A 17,059-nucleotide genomic window follows, 5' to 3' on the forward strand; every position below is an offset into this window, starting at 1 on the left:
CCGGCCAGAGCCCCGGCAGAGCCGCGTTGCGTGCGGGTGTAACTCAGCCCGCGCCCGGCGCTACGTGTGCCCATGGCAAGGGCGCTCTAGCCGGGCACAGGCTGCTCTTCGCCGAGCCGCGGCGCCAGCCGGCTTTAACACAGAGGAACCAGGATAATTCAGCTTAGATGTTAGGGAAAAAAAAATATTTACTGCGAAGGTGCTGAGGCACTGGAACAGACTGCCGGGGGAGCGTGAATCACATTACCACAGATTGTTAGGGCTGGAAGGGACCTCTGGAGACCATCTAGTCCAACGCCCCTCCAAGGCAGGGTCACCTGGAGCAGCCTTCACAGGAACAGTACGGGTCGGTTTTGAATGTCTCCAGAGAGAGGGACTCCACCGCCTCCCTGGGCAGCCCCGACCGGCCCATCCCCGCCACTCTCAATGTAAACGACTTCATGTTAAGGTGAAACTTCTTGTTTTTTGGTTTATGGCCACTGCTCCTCATCCTGTCAAACTGGAAAGAATCTGACAGCTCCCTGAGTCTCTTCCCATAAGAAGTGCTGTAGACTCCTAAACATCTTTTTGGCCGGGTGCTGTACACTCTCCAGCAGTTCCTTATCTTTCTCGTACTGGAAGTGTTCAAGGTCAGGCTGGATCGGACTTTGAACAACCTTGTCTAGTGGTCCCCATATCAGGGGAATTGGAACTAGATGACCTAAAAGGCTCCTTCCAGCCCAAACCATCCCAATGCGGTTCTACATTGCAAGTTGGCGACTAGCTCGTCGCAGGGCACACCGCCAGCCTCACAGCCCGCTGCTGCCAAAGGTGGCGAACACTGGCTTGGCCGCCCCAGGCAGCGGACAGCAAAGAAGCGGCTACAGCAGCGCCCGGCACCGACCGTGACCAGCGGGGGCTGTCCCGGCACCGCCCCGCCCCGCCCGCCGCCGGTCACGTGAGACGTCAAAGTCCCGCCCCCGGCCGCCAAGACCGCCGCCAGGCTGCCCGTCTGCTTTGAGTGGCATTGCCCTCCGCCAATGAGAGGCCGGCAGAGCGGGAGGGGCGGGGCGGTGGCGGGCGGTGATAGGGCCTGCGGCGGGGCCCTGGCGCTGTGCGGGCTATCGGCCTGTGGTGCGTGCGGTGCGCGGCGGGACGGGAGAGGAGATGGTGGGCTCCAGCGAGACCGGGAAAGAGCCGTGGAGGGGCCGCTACTACCGGCTGGAGGAGGTGCAGAAGCACAACAACAGCCAGAGCACCTGGATCATCATCCACAACCGCATCTACGATGTCACCAAGTTCCTGGACGAGGTGGGTGCCCGCGTTGCCGGGACGCTGAGGGCGCCGGAGCCCCGCGGGGCGGGCTCGCTGGCCGCTGCTCGGCTCCCCGCGCCGTGCCCCTGGCGGGCTCCCGTCCGCCTGCCCCGGTCCGCGGAGCCGCCCTCGGGGCCGCGATAGCGCCCTGGAGGAGGAGCCGCGGGGCGGGCCCGGGCTCGGGCGCCTCTCGGGCAGGGGAAACCCGCGAGTGCCGCGCGCCGGCTGCGCTGCCGTGTCATCCGCTGTGCGCCCGCCTGAAACTTTCGGATTTGAATTTCCAGTAAATAAGGACAAGGAGGAAAAACCGGAGTTAGGCGGGCTGGCTGTGTGAATTTGGGTACCAAGAGTGGGGCTGAATCCGTCTGCCTCTTGCTTTGGTGTGCCAGCTGAGAACAGTTAAAAGTGAAGACTCAGCTGGGACCCAGAGCCGTATTATCTTGTGAGCTAAAGGGTCAGCAACTCCTCTCTTCACACTGTTGTAGTGTGTGTTGTGTTATGGAACAGGAAAGAGGCTTCACAAAGTGGAAGTTCACAGAATATCACAGATCTTGGGGGTACTCTGACAGTCACAGAATCACAAAATAGTTTGGATTGGAAGAGGCGTTAAAGCTCTTCTCATTCCAGCCCCCTGCCAAGGGCAGTGACACCTTTCACTAGACCAGCTTGCTCCCAGCCCTGTCCTTGAACAGGTCCAGGGATGGCGCATTCCCAACTTCTCTGTGCAACTTGTGCCAATGCCTCACTCCTGCCTCAATGTAAAAAAATTCTGTATATAAGGTAAAACCTCTTGTTTTAGAGGTGGCTTGTGCTCCTGTCTGCCAAATTGTCCTGGGTGGTCTTTTTTTGCAGGACACGGCATTACATACAGGCAGCCAGCTTCAGAAGATTAGGGCGGCTCTCACTGCTGCCCTGATCCGCTCGGTGTGGGGATGCAGTGGGGTGCTGCAAAGCTGCACCAGTTCCAGCTCTAGTGCAGACACTAGAGTCAAGTTCAGTTCCTTTGGCTGTGTTTTGTTGGGCTTTTCTCTTCCAAGTTGGTGGTTGATGTTTTTGATCTCTGGCAGACAGCAGTTAGTGTAATCATTGATAGTCATGGTTGATAAAGAAGCATTTTAGGTTTTGGACTAAAACATTATTCAGTGGAAATGCAGAAATGAAACTGCCGCCTTTTTTTTTCAGTAATTGAATGCCACTGGGATTTAGGTATTTTGAGTTTTCTCCCTTGCTCTGTATTCCCAGTTAGCAAAGGTAGAATCACAGGATCAATTTAGTTGGGAAAGACCTCTGAGATCTCATCCAGTCTTTGACCAAACAACAGTGTGTCAGACCATGGTAGGAAGAGCCACGTCCAGCCTTTTCTTAAAACTGTCAGGGACAGTGGCTGCCACCAGTTTTGGCAGCCCATTTCAATGTCTAATCACCCTTTCTGTGAAGGAATTCTTCCTAAAAGCAACCAATTAAAAAGTGTACGGTAGACTCACATTAGTTTCTTATAGAATACAGTTTAGATGGCTAGAGACATGATGGATTTTAAGCATGAGCAGTTCTGTAGCCCCATCTTGATTTTTCTGCTTGTAAACACTTCCAATTCAAAGGAGAAACTGAGCATTTTGCAGAGGAGGGTTGACAAGCGATTTTTCAAAGGCAGTGTTGGCACAGGTAGTATTTCATTCTTAAGCTGTGTGTCAATGCAAATTGTTTGGCTTTTCAGCAAGGCAGATTGTGAAACTGATCTACTGACTCTTCCTTCATTATTTCTCATCTAGCTCTGCCCCTGATTATCTTCATCCATTAGTTATGGACATTGCTGTATGGTTATGCAGTCAGGGCCAAATTAATTATAGAAGCTCTGGAGGAGAATGCAGCTTTTGGGTAGTCTGCAAAACTGAATTAGCTTTTGGGAACTTGATCAGTTTTGATTGATACATGATCGTATTGTTTGTACATATTGTTCAGATTGAAGAGGCAGAAACAAAAAGACCCACACCTTAGAAAAACCCTAAACCTAACCCCACCCAAGAAAAAAGAAACATTGGACAAAAAAAAATCCAGGATTGAATGAGCTTTGGAGCACAGCCTCTTCCTGCAGTACATATGGTGAAATTGGTAAATATTAAGAGGCATCACCTTATGTAAATCTTTCCAAGAAAACCTTGTTTTCATCCTTCAGGCCAACATTGATAATTTGGTAGCATATCAAAAGAATTCAGTTTGTAAATATTTAAAAAGTTGGGTTTTGGACAATGTGGGGGAGATATCTTGAGATGCTCTGGTAAGCATAAGTCAGACTTCAACCTCACATTAAACAGCTTTCAATAGAACATGGCTGTTTTTGAGCTGAAATTTCCAAGACCTTTTGAGATAATGAATGAGACTGTTGGAAATAGTTACCCAAAATATTTTAAGTCAAGCTACAGTCTTAGGAAAAGCTCTTTGACATTTTACTATTCATTGTGTTGATGATTTTTCTTATGGAACTCTTTGATTAAGATACTTCATATTATCTTTAATAGCACTTTTAGCCTTTTTTGTTTGTTTGTTTTTGAATGCTTTTGGTACTAGGTTAACTTATCAGGTGTTATGCTAATTCTTTTGATACTGTCAGACACCCTGAGGCATGTGACAGCTGAGGAGAAATTGAAGCTAGCCTCTTTCTGGTTCATTCCAGAATCCAGTAAACCTTACTCAAAGTGGGGATTGTGTTAGCTGTTTCAACAGCATCATTGGTTAAACTCGGGTGTATTTCTTGCAGTTCCTTTCGGAAGCAGAAAAGTTTAACACATTTTAAGACTTTAATGTGGGCCACTGAAATTTAAGTCCAATATTATTAAAAAGGGTGAATTGCTAAAGTGTCACCTCACTCATGCTCTTCCCAAGTAGTATGTAAGTATCCGTTAAGTGAAGAGCTGGGAGCAGCAGCTAAGCTCACCTGTCCTGTTTTTTAAACCAGTAAGCCATCTTTTCAGCTACTGCATCAACCTATGGAAATATTTTCTTATTAATAATGAAGTTGAAAACTTTGCTTTGCTTCAATCTTGAGGTCACCTTGGATGCTCTTGTGCTTAATAAGTGAAAGTGTGGTGCTGTTTTTTCACTCCGTTGTAGTAGTTAAAGGGTGTACTCCCTCTGTCCAGCTGTTGTGTCTTCATGGAGCTTGTAGATGTTCAGTGGAACTTGTTTGGCTTTGGGGAACAATCAGCCTCTGTGAACACTTGATTGAAGTTAGATAGGAAATGGGCTGGGGATGGTGGCATGCGTGTGTTGGGAGGGGAGGTATTGCATGGTGTGACCCACAGTAGCTTAGCTTCCTAAAGGACAAGGGTTAAAAAAGATCATATGAAATACAGAAAAAGTGCTGAATGAGGAAACAATTGTGTGCTTTGATATCTTCTCTATGGGGTTAATCAAGATTCCAGCAGCTGCTTTTTTTTTAGTCAGTTTGATTTTTTTTTTTTTTGGGTTTTTGTTTGTTTTGGTTTTTTGATTTTTGGTTTTTTAAGTGGCAGATGTTGGGAAAAATTCATAGCTTGAATATTCATCTCTGACTTTTCTTGGGTTTTCCAAGTTTGGGAAAAGCAATCAAGAGACCTCAGCTTTCGGAATGCATTATTTAAAAAGTCTTGGCAAGAAGGAGTATTCTTGAAATCAGAAACTTTGATGTTGTTTGTCATTAAAGGCGGTCGGACCTGTGTTGCAGAAGATTTGGGAAACCTTTTCCTTAGCTTCAGGTCTTGTGCTTTATCTCCATGGAGTACCCATGTACCATGCGGTGGCTCATTTGCCCTCCTGCCCAGTGCATGGGGAGGAGAATCAGAAAAAGGTCAGTTTTGTGGGTCAATATAAGAACAGTTTAATAATTGAAATGAAGTAAATGCAACAGTAATGGTAATGTTAAGGAGAGAGAGAAGTGTAAAACCCAGCAGAAACAAATGGTGCAGCATGTATGGGTTCTCCACTCACTGACCGATGCCCAGCCTGCTCCTGAGCAGTGATTGGTGACTCACAGACAACTCCTCCCAGTTTACTGATGGAGTGTGACATTTTGTGGTATGGAATATCCCTTTGCCCATTTTGGGTCAGCTGTCCTGGCTGTGCTCCCTCACTGGCAGAGTGTGGGACCCTGAAAAGTCCTTGACTTAGGTGAGCACTATTTGGCTGCAACTAAAGTATCAGTTCATTAACAACGTTATTCTCATGCTGAATCCAAAGCACTGTAGTGTACCATCTACTAAGAAGAAAATGAACTATATCCCAGCTGAAACCAGGATAAGATCCTATGTCATTTAAAGGAAAATAGCTACTAGAAATGCATGTGTACTCACAGCAGGATGTCATGGCTATATCTGTATTGTAGGTAATTACATATATGAGGAGTTTCTTGTTCTGCTAACCAACTATGGCATTCATTTCATATTAATCTAATACAGATTTATTTAGGTTAATTGAATTAACCTAAATTCAATTAACCTGGTGGTCTAAGAATTCAGAAAAAACCTTATTGGTAAATAATTTTTTTTTCCATACGATATGAACTTGTGCATCCATAGCACTTTTCCTAAAATTCTCCTAGAATGGACAGCTGCCACTAAATGTGTTTTGTAATGCTGGTTAAATAAAGTGCAAAAAGCAAATATTGTTCTATTGTGTCAGAATAAAAAATGTTCTCTCCCCTATGTGGCAATAAGTTACATTCATGCAGTGTGATGGTGTTGTGGAGGAGTAGCATAATGCCTTGCGTGTTTAAAGTCACGATCAGCTTGCATTGAAAGATGCCTTTATTGGCACATGTGGAGTCTGCCAGTGAGCCATGGGAACTGGTCCTGCAGAACCTTGCAGTCTGAGGATTAAATCCTGTGTTAATGCTTCCTTGAGCTCTGGTGCAGCTTGCCGGAGAATTTGAAAATGTTTTAAGAAATAGCACTTCAGCATTTATGTGTGAAACTCTGCAAGCTGCAACTGTTTTGTAAGTCAGGAAATGTTGTGGTTTAACCTCAGTGCAGCCCCTTGCTCACTGCTCCCCACAGCCCCTTGGTGGGATGGAGAAGGGAATTAGGGAAAAAAGATAGAATGTGTGGGTTGAGATAAGAACAGTTTAACAACTGAAATAAAATACAATAATTGCAATAAAAAGGGAGACAAAAACAGATGCTAACCCATGTCCAGCTCATTGCTAGGCAGCAAGCTGCAGCCCCCAGCCAGCTCCTTGCAGTTTGTATACTGGGCATGATATTCTGTAGTATGGAATACCCCTTTGGCTGGTTCTGATCAGCTGTCCTGGCTGTGCTCCTTCTTGGCTTCCTGTGCACCTTCTTGCTGGCAGAGCATGGGACATTGAGAAGTCCTTGAATTAGGGTAAGTGCTACTTAGCAACAACTGCAGCATCCGTGCGTTATCACTGATTATTCTCGTATATCACTGAATCCAAAGCACAGCACTGTACCAGCCTCCAAGAAGAAAATGCAACTCTATCCCAGCTGAAGTCAGGGCAGGCACCAAGCTACTGGGTATTTCATTTGCACTTCATCTAAAAGCCTAATGTTAGTTTTCAAAAATACACTTTCAGAGAGAGATCTTCTTTCCTAGACTCCTGACATTTTACATGAGCTGTCAGTTTCTGTCCTGAAACTTAAATAGATGATAGAAAAAATTTGGAGGACTCTTTTCAGACTGCATGAAAATCCCCTTGAAATAAGCAAGCATTTTTTTGTCTGTCCTGCGTTATATAGCTGAGGTTCTCTGGGTGTTTCTGGCTCTGTCGCTGCCTCCTTTCTGCTTTTCATTCCTATAGTGCAGAAAGGGAAATGTGAGTTTGAGACTGCCACTAATGGAGACCTTTGCTGATCTTCCTGAAAGTTAAATTGGACCCTAGATTTCATTCCCTCAGTAAAGGAAGGGAGAGGGCACAGGAGTTGCAAATTAAGGTAGTTATGATTTAATAGAGTCTTGAACTATGACACTGAGAAATCTGCATGACCGTAGCAAGGGGGAGAAAAAGTGGTATTCAGGATGAGGTGAGTTGGACTTTTGACCCAGATGAGAGCAGAAAGATTAACTGCATATTTGCCTTATCTAAAACTTTCTAATGTGCTGCTGTTAGGAATTTGTCTGTGCTCTGTACTTGTGCTGGCTCTGTATAGGTATTTGTTATGCATATAGCCTAGATTATTTATTATATTGGGAATGTCCTAGGAATGAGCTAGGCTGTCTTAATTTATCATCAAAAGCTTTTTCATTTCCCCTGAACTACAGTTTTACCTGCAAGAACTCTTAGTTTATTTTTATCAACTGGATTTTGGTTTAGTAGTCACTATCTGTATAGCCCTGTGGGCTTTCCAGTTCCAGGGTTTATCCAGAGGATCTTCATTAAAGTAGCAGTTCTGGTAGCAGGCTTTGTTTACCAGGCAGAATCATGAACAAAAGCCTTGTATAAACAAGCTTTGGGAAACTCATCCAGCCATGAAAGATGCTCATTTTTTGATAGAAGAGTCAGCTCTTGCCCTTTGTGTGAGATATTACAGTTGCTCTCTCATTAGGGGAGGTGAAATCTTTTCATTAATTGTGTGTATTATGTGCTAGTTATTTCCAGAGGGTTTGTAAGTTCGTATCATTAAGCAGAGGTGGCATCAAAAGCAAAGTGTTTAGTTTCAAAGCACGTCCATCAATGTCTAGTAGGTTATAATTAACATTATCTGGCTTAAGTTTGAAATTCTGTTTGTGATTCTCCATACTTAGCCTTGCTCATGTCATAAAAAAAAATTACTAGTTTTCCAGCTGTAGTGGCAGAGGTCAGGGTGAATTTGTCTTCTTCAGCTGACCTGTGATAGTCAGAGGGTTGGTAGAGAGGATTGGTTGCAGTCACTGTCTTGGTACTAATATTGTGGTTTTGTAGACAGAGGGATCAATTGGTAATTAGACAAAAAACTAGTTCTACAGAGAAAAGGTGGAGTGCCTGTGTGGTGCTGCCCATGTTGATTGCTACATGATTGCTTTGTACTAGCACAAGGGAGGGATTTGGGAGTGCATGATCATTCTGTTAGTACATGATCATTCAAGTTAGTACATGATCAAGTTAGTACATGATCATTCTGTAGCTGGCAACCTGCAAGTACTTTGTTAAAGTACTCCATGAAGTAATTTTAATGCAGAAGCAGTTATGTTGGGTAGGTATCCACTTGTTTGGCTGGATGGTAGATTTTTTTTTTTTTAGTGAGGTAGTGTAGGCCATGTGATCTTTGACTTGCTGGAGTAACTGGTATTTTGTGTGCTTGTATGAGTAGGGTTTGGCTTCATTGTAATGCATGAGTAGGAGTTCACATACTGCTTATGCTGCTGGTGCTTTATGGATGGTTTAACTTTGGAGCCTTTTGCTGCTTGTTGATACCTTGTTTTGTCAAGCATGTTTTTCAAGGAGTTGTGCCACCTTTTCTGCTAAGTTGGTACATACGTTTTTCTGCTTGGAGTGGCACAATTCTTTAGTATGGTATTAAAAAGCCCAAACCCACATTGCTGAAGAAATTCCATGAAAATTTAGATGAGGTCATGTCTTGGAGTGCTGGTTAGACGCAAGTTCAGCATCTCAAGTGCCATTTCAAGGCATTGAACTTGAGTGCTCCTTCAACTTTTGTCCAGTCCTTTCCCTGAATACTTACCAGAATGGATCCAAGGACAGATTTTGGTGAGCATGCCGTATTTGCAGGTTGCTTGCATAATCTTTACTCTGCTAGCACTCTTCTGACCTTTTTTGGCTCAGCTGCTGTGTCTAATCTCTCTATCAGTTGCTTAACTTGGCTTTTGCTTAGTCATGGTAGGGATCCTTTACCCTAATGACTATGGTATCTTGGCTCTTTAAAAAGTGTTGTGTTGGGTTTTTTTTTTTTTTTTCCTCCTCAACTTCCTTAATCTGTTAAAATAAATGTCTGCCTTTAATGTGAAGGTTCAAGTTATGGAGTTCTGGTACTGCTGGAAATTCATAGTAGTAGTTTGGCTCAACTGTATGAGCAAATACTGGTTTTGTCAGAAGAGAAGTTTTGATATGAGATTAATAGGAGGATTTGAAGTAAGGGATAACCTGAATTGCCTAGACTAGTAGAAATGCCATTTCTTTAACCTATGGGCTTCTTGGTGACCTGTGCTCCCCATAAGATCAACCTAAATTGTAGAAATTTTGCCTATTTTCCATAATGTTATATCTTATGCTCAGAAGCATTAAAAACTGAATTGAGCTTCAAAAGCCTTGTATATTCTCTGTTACTGGTAAAATGCTAATATCTATTCCATGGTTGGCTTAATCCAAGGCAGTACTAGTAAGTGCTTTTAACTTGTTTATCTAATCACTCCCAATGTTTATGTAACACTTTCCTGCTTGAAAGTTGAGTGGTGAATTTTTGTGGCATGTTACCTGTTACATGAATAAGTAACTTGGAGCTGAGGAAATGCACAGAACTAGAAGATGTGATAGATCTTGCAGTATATTCAGGCAGAGTTATTTGACAGATAAAAACGTTCTTCATAAAAAATTCATAAAACCCCCAAAGTGCATCGTGGGGAAGAATAAAAGTTAAGGAAGAGCAGGGGCTTATGTTGAAGTAATGGTGATGGATTGAGGTGTTAGAAGATCCCGGGAGATGACTTCTCTGTATCTCAGGTGTTTTATCAACAATGTGGTTTTGGGATTCCATAGACTATGAAAACCAAATTGCTGTTCTAGGGTGGTGAGTGAGCTTTCAGTTGTGCTTAATCACTTCCAAGGGAGCTGTCTTACTTGGTATTTGTGCCATAATTTGTTTTGGAAGGACCCTTAAACTTATCTGGCCCACCTCCCCACTAAAACCAGGATTAACTAGGAGGTCAGATTCCTTAGCACCTTGCCAGCTTGTTTTGCCAATGCTTGATTCACATGTTGTGAACAGATTTATATTCCTGGAATGTTCTTGCTGCAACTAATACCTTTTTGGCTTTTATCCTTCTGCTGTATAAAGCATTGCTTGGGTAAAAATACATGTTTCCTAAATAAGTGAAAACACAGAATGTAACTTCAGATGATAGTTGTGCTGTTAAAATACAGACTGATTCCCACACAGCTTTCTAAAGGCTTTAGTTGCAAGGGGTAATGCCTCTTACTACTTCTTTGCCCACGAAATAGAGACTTAGCTTCCTTGGTTTTGGCTTCAGAGAGTACAAAAAGCTCTCTAGTTATTCAGAAAGGCTTATGTTTGCTCTAGAAAGTGTAGCAGCTGATTTTGCCTTTTTTTTTTTTTAATTTTAGAAATGTAAAAATGCAGAATTTCTATTTCTATAATTTGAAATGTATTTTAGTAACAAATTCAAAATCATTAAAATTTGCAGCACCCTGGAGGTGAAGAGGTCCTTAGGGAGCAAGCTGGGGGAGATGCTACTGAGAACTTTGAAGATGTTGGCCATTCCACAGATGCAAGGACACTGTCAGAATCCTTTATTGTTGGGGAACTTCATCCTGTGAGTATATGAGTGTATCCTTACTTTTGTGTTTACTATACTGCTTTTGCATCTAGTTACTTGTCTGGTAATTACTTCAAAATCAAGAACTGCTAGTTTGGTTGGATGTCAGTCCTGCAGCTGTTTATGGATGGACCTAGGTTTGAGATAGTTCCCCCAATGTGAAGGGATTTGATTAGTCTAGCATAAGGATAGTCACATCTTTTGGTGATTTAAATTGCCTTACAGCTTGGTCCTTTAATAAACTGAAGGTGGAATAGTGTAATTTCTGGTATACACTGTCAGCTTTGTAATGAAACTCTGTAACCCTGAAGGTGGTATGTCAGAATTTCTAGACCTTTTCTTATGCCACTATGCAGTGACAACTTAACAACCACTTTCATGCCTTCAGCATTGTAAATACCTATCTGCCAGGCTCCCACCTGCATTGAAAGGTGCAATCCTGGCTCTTTATTTCTATGTCCAGAAAATGATTATTATAAGCATTGTGCTTCTAGTTTGTTGCTCTGTGTTCCCCTCTCTGTCTCCTGCCATTTTTAGCTGTATCATGGTTCCCTACTTATGGTTCCCTACTTATGGTTATCAGGGTTGTTTATGATCAGTTCCCACTGGATCATCTGTCACATCCTCTCTTTTATACTGTCCATCCCATTTCCTTTACTTCTAATGAGCACCTTTCTGCTGTCTCAAGTTTTGAAGTATTTCTTTCTAGCTACAGAGCTGCTGCCTTGGCTTCCTTCAGCTAGGCCACAGTTAAACTCTCCTGCATCTTAATAGTTGAAAACCACTGTTTGGAGGTTTAGGTTGCTAGAGTGCCTGTCTGCTCTACTTTACTGCCCACTCCTGCCTCTTCTCTTTTCCTCTTGTTTCTTGTATGTTTTGGGGTAAAAATCACTGTCTTGAGTAGCCTGTTTCACAGTAAGATTCCTGCTCTTTGTGTCTTTTGTCTCAGGTCATCTCTTGATAAATATTATTAGTGTAGCTTGTCCTAATAAGAAGTGGTTTGGCTCTGATGCACATTTGTGCATTTGTGGCTTTGCAGGCTTGCTATCTATTTCTGATGCCACTAATGTTCTTCTTAACATGGGTATCAGTCAGTTCTTCTGTGTTTGGCAAGTGCCTGTTATCACTTGATATGAAAGAAACACCTTGGTAGTGTAATGTACAAATACAGCACTGACAGGATTATATACTGTTAGGCTTTTTTTTTTATGAATGTGACTGTGCCAAGCAGAACTTTGAGTTTATGAAAGATCCTTAGATTTTGGGACCTTTGGTCCAGTGGACATTGGCACAGCCAGTTAGTTGACTTTACCTGATAATATAAGTACAGTGAGCAGAATCAATATGATTGCAGTCAATGTATAAGCTAAGGTTATGTACTCTCCAGAGACAAAGGAAAGGTGAAAACACGGGCACAAAAAATAATGAAATTTGTTGGAGGTTCAGGTTTCACTTCTTCATTGCATACTGAGAAGTATTATTTGAGGAAGTGATCTTGTTTATGTTAGTTCAAAATCAATCACTGACATCTGCTCTCTTGCAAGTCTGTTTTTACCTAGGGAAAAAAATATACACTTTAACAGAATGAATTACAAACTGAATTTAGTGATAAATTGTGTGAGTTTGGTTTTGTTTTCAATGCTTCAGATTTTGTCTAAATGTTTCTTGCTCTTTTCTCTTGCAGGATGATAGATCCAAGCTTCAGAAACCAGCAGTAAGTGTTTTTCTTGAAATGCCATATTGTTTTCTTTTGGGCATTACAGACAGTGACCTACTGTCTGTGTATGAATGGTATACCCCCTGAAAAAGTAATAATCCAGTTTAAGTGCAATGTTTCAGATTTTAAATGTCTTAGACCTGTTGATACTTCTTCAAATTGTTCTTTCCCTTAACCATTATTTTCTTTGTGTGGCTTCATGCTTGAGGGTTACTAAGTGTGATGGAATTATACTATAGCAAAATCCTTCTTTTTTAAAATTAATTGCAAATGTTCTAGTACCAAAGCAAGTAATTTTGCAGTGATGGATCATGCACCACTAAATTTAGGTAGGGTTTTAATGCTTGGTTTTTTAAAATAAACTTAGGGTTGTACACAAGTAGAGTTACTCAAATTAATAAGTCTTCATATAAATTGTGCACATGTACCCAGCTGGGATTTGGCCTTGTAGTGCTGCTTTTTCTGTGGAAACAGAACAAGTCCAAATCAGTATCAGGAACAGCTGTAACAATTTGACTGATTCTTACACAATCTGAAACACCACACTAAAATCCCCGAGTTTAATAAGCCTTGTAGATGTGAATTAGTAGCTTTCTTTATGTAGTTTTGATATAAAAAATATTTGTGAATGAATTCCAAGTCTTTTCAATTTGATTTTAGTCAACGAAAGGATTTTTTTGTCTTTACAGATGACTGAAACTTTTCAAATGTAACTTGAGGTTGAAGTCAGCTTCATAGAAAACTTGCAGCAAAATTCTTGTTGATAATGTTTTAGGAGCTTGATGCAATGTTAGCTATAGAAACTGCTACTGGCTAACTTATAATACAACAAAACTGCTGTAGGAATTAGGAGAAAATGCTTCCCAAATGCATGCACCGAGTTGTTTCTGAATTAGTCTCACTTTGAGTTTTGAGAAACTGTGGGGCTAGTTAAGGTAGAGAGGGTTGTCTTCCTGAAGTAACTGTCTTCTTATGCTTTACTTTCCAGGAAACTCTTATTACCACTGTTCAGTCTACTTCCAGGTACAGTATGACATCAGATGTCAAAGCTCCTCATGATTTTCTGAAGGTTAAAAAGCTGAATAGCTTTCCTCTGCTGGAAGCTGAGTTATCAGGGGGTGGTGCATGAAAATTTCTGTTCTTTGTAAAGTCCAAGTTGGCATCTGTGTACCACTTTACAAGTGGGGCAGCTTACTAGGTAGCTACTTCTCTCTTATTGGCAGGTGTCAGTATCTACCAAATGGTTTGTTTGGCACAGGGTTTTATTTCTGGAGTCTGCTACATAGAGGGAAGACTCTTAGTGACGTTGTCCACTGTTTTACTGACATGGATGCCTTGCTTTTAAAATTTGCTACTGCTGTTGCATCTAAGGGAAATAAGAGGATTCTTTGTGTAAGAAGGAAGATACGTCAGAATTGGGAGGGGGTTGCAAAACTCTTTGGAGTACCACTGAATCAAAAACTTTGTGAAGTTACATTCTGCTGACAATTGCCTACTGCTGAAACCTTGGAGGACTCTTCTATGACCCTCTGGGTGGGGAGTTTGGTGTTTAGAAGAGTCATGTGATGCTGCTACTTAAATAGATTTTGGATGAATGACATTCTGGGCAGCACTCCATGACTTTAAATGTGCCTAGGGTTTTACTCTTCTCTAGTATGCAAACTTATTGTAAGCTTTAGTACAATGCCTTACTGTACAAGCTTCTTCCCTTGTCTGGAGTATTACTGGCCAATCCAGGTGTTCTCTTGCCCTGAATTTGAAGTATTTGTTGCAGTGGCTAGAAAGGACTTCTTTAAGCAATGACTTTTTTATTTTTTCTTTTTATAACCTCCTGGTTGTCACTTCCTAAACTGCTTTTCCAAAAATTTCCCTTTAGTTCATGGTCCAACTGGGTGATCCCAGCAATAGCAGCGATTATCGTGGCCCTGATGTATCGTTCCTACATGTCAGAGTAAGCGCCTTACTGAGAAGTAATGCAAGAAGAGAATACCTTCTCTGGAAGAAAATATAAGCAATCCTAACCCAATATGTTCCTGGAGAAAAGCCTGATATCTGAAGAAAAATTCAAGTTTTTCAGAAAATGAAACAATTCTTTTTCTGCTGTGCACTTTTCTTAATGTTGCCTTCTTATATGCTGCTGTGAAGTGATAAAAAGGCACCATTTCTCTTTTTGTATAACACTTTTATTCTCTAATGAATTACTTGATAACTGTATTGGTTTCTGCGGTAGAATATTGTTTTGTATGTAACACTGATTCTGGTTATTTCTCTTTAATCTGTAGTAGGGTCATTAGGACTCTCTTTACTTATACATTTTACAGCTTTAAAAAACTACCAAAACTGTGTACGTGTACACAACTTAACTTAAAAAAAATCATGTTGTCTTTTTAAATGTAGTATGAATGAAGTGCAAGTTAAATGTAGTTAATAAAACTGAGTGCAGTTATAGGTGCCTGGAAGTGGGTTGGGCCCTACCAATCAGCTATAATGAGCTGGGGTTTTTTCCTTTTTTTTTTTGACAACTGCTCTTATAGTTTTTGTAGGTACTCCTACTAGCAAACTGTTCTGTTTGTCTCCCATTGAAAAATTCAGGTTAAACTCAATGTTTGGCCCAATTACGTCTGTCTCATTTTTGTGAAAAAAGGCAGAAAAAAGTAACTGCTACTAAATAGTACTGTTCCTGCCAAACACTCAGGTGACTGTAGAATTTTTTCTGGAACTTTAGCCTTCGATAAAATCTTCAACTGTGTCAAGTACGTTGTGAGGGGAAAAACTGATAAATTAAATCTATTTCTGACTCTTCTGTCATGTGCTTTGGTGCTTTACTATGAAGAGGCGACTGTTTTCACTGCTGAATACAAGATAACTACAAGTTTGCATTTTGTGGTGAACATTTGTAGTCATATGTAAATGATCATGAATAAAAGTTTAATTGGTTACACCTGCTGGCTCAAACACCTTCATTTCCAAATTCTTTGAAGGCCTTGAAAGGGGCATCCTATTGGGGCACTTCTCAGACGTGCACTTACAGTAGTTCCCATCAGCTTCATATCAAGCACTAACTTTTGTCCATGTTTGTCCATGGCTTTCCCTCTGAATGTGGTGAAACAAGAGTTTAAAACTTCAAGCTTTATTGGTAGTTTTATAGATAACCTTTAAAAAGGATATAATAACTCAGTTATTTAGAATCAAAAATCAAGTTTAATTTTTAAAATAGTACTTGAGTCCATATATGTAGGCAAGGCAAAAATTAACAGGCAACTTTAGAAAAAGCTTAGCTTTCCCCCTCCAATAATTTCAAACAGATAAGCATGTCCACATCAGCAGATGGAGCAGTGGAATTAAAGTGTATTTGTAATGTGAAACTCTTGCTGTGAAATGCTTTTTTCCCATGCTGTGTTTGTTGGCATTTTAATACAATGTAGCTCTATTTTGGTCCTGTGTACTGGATATTTGTACAATTCCCTGGAGTAACTATGGAAGCTCAGACCCATCTAAAAGTTTTCAAGCTGCCATGTGCAGGGAATTTCCACAATGTGAACAGAAGCATGGTGAGTACAGATAAGTAGGCAGTGCTTCAATAACTGATACAGTAAAAATGCTAATGTAGTTGTGCACTCACCTCCAATGGTGTGGATACAAGTTGTTGCTCAGAGATACATGTCCCTTTTGGGTTTTAAAATATAAATGGAAATAGATCTAAACTAGATAAATGATCAGGCTTATTTTCCTTTTTAATACTCTTAAGGTTAGAGCTGCTTTCCTTAGAGGTGTCATATAGATGGACTTTAGTTTTTGAGTATGAATAGGACTCAAGAGAAAAAGTGTATGGGTGTGGTGAGGAGTGAATGACTGTGCTATTGTAAAAGCAAGTGAATTAAGGGTAGTCAATGTTTTTACAGTTTGACAGCAAAAAGAATTGACAAAGTCTGCTTTCTTCTCAGAACAAAATCCTTTGTCCACAGATGCAATCTGAAAGTATTTGCTCTAATTGTCTGATAATAAATACTAATATTTTTTTTTTAAAGAGGCTGTTTTTTTTAGTGGTTGATGCTTTAAATCAGTTGTCATCTTTTATTGTCTATTGTACAACCTTATAATGTTTACACTGCCTTAAATTATTTGGCCATTGCATTTTTGGCCTTTATTTGCCTGTCCTCTGTTATTCACAAGAATGCACATTCTGATGTGATGGGGAGCTCCCCCTTAAATGGAGATGGCCTTGGCTGCTTCTTGGTGTCTGTGGAGAAAAGCCAGCACAGCTTGTTCACTTGCTCCCTCCGAGATGACAAGGCAAAAACAGTGTGCTGTTCCTTTCTCTGGCTTCCTTGCTCCGTCTCGCTGGTCCGATGGCTTTCCCTGGTCATTGTGCTGCAGTCAGGAGTTTGCAGAATGCTAGAGGGAAGCTGGCAAGGGGGTGAAAGCTAGGCAAATGGAAGCTGATGACAAATTTTCTTTGGAGACAAAAAAATGCAAAGGTGCTCTTTTTATTTTCTGTATGTTTGACTACTGAGGGTAAAACAGTGTTTATAAATTCATGGGCATTTGAAGCAAAACTGTTCTTGTATT

At 41.3% G+C, this 17,059-nt stretch overlaps 1 protein-coding gene across 1 annotated transcript; it reads left to right on the forward strand.

Moving 5' to 3' along the window:
• Positions 1-1,062: 1,062 nt before the first annotated feature.
• LOC121362903 (cytochrome b5) lies at positions 1,063-15,431 on the forward strand. Its single transcript, XM_041484820.1, has 5 exons — positions 1,063-1,290; positions 10,642-10,770; positions 12,458-12,487; positions 13,479-13,513; positions 14,367-15,431. Exons 1-5 carry the CDS (start codon positions 1,147-1,149, stop codon positions 14,443-14,445), a joined length of 417 nt encoding a protein of 138 aa, XP_041340754.1. The 5' UTR covers positions 1,063-1,146; the 3' UTR covers positions 14,446-15,431.
• The last annotated feature ends 1,628 nt before the right edge of the window (positions 15,432-17,059 follow it).

This window comes from Pyrgilauda ruficollis, unplaced genomic scaffold, assembly GCF_017590135.1.
Source record: "Pyrgilauda ruficollis isolate IOZ18807 unplaced genomic scaffold, ASM1759013v1 scaffold68, whole genome shotgun sequence".
Lineage (NCBI taxonomy): Eukaryota > Metazoa > Chordata > Aves > Passeriformes > Passeridae > Pyrgilauda > Pyrgilauda ruficollis.

Bases quoted from the DNA above. Each gene is read 5' to 3' on its own strand.
- LOC121362903 (XM_041484820.1), top strand. From the start codon at position 1,147: ATGGTGGGCTCCAGCGAGACCGGGAAAGAGCCGTGGAGGGGCCGCTAC. The intron at 12,488-13,478 runs GTAAGTGTTTTT...TTTACTTTCCAG, and splicing joins CCAAGCTTCAGAAACCAGCA to GAAACTCTTATTACCACTGT. The intron at 13,514-14,366 runs GTACAGTATGAC...ATTTCCCTTTAG, and splicing joins ACTGTTCAGTCTACTTCCAG to TTCATGGTCCAACTGGGTGA.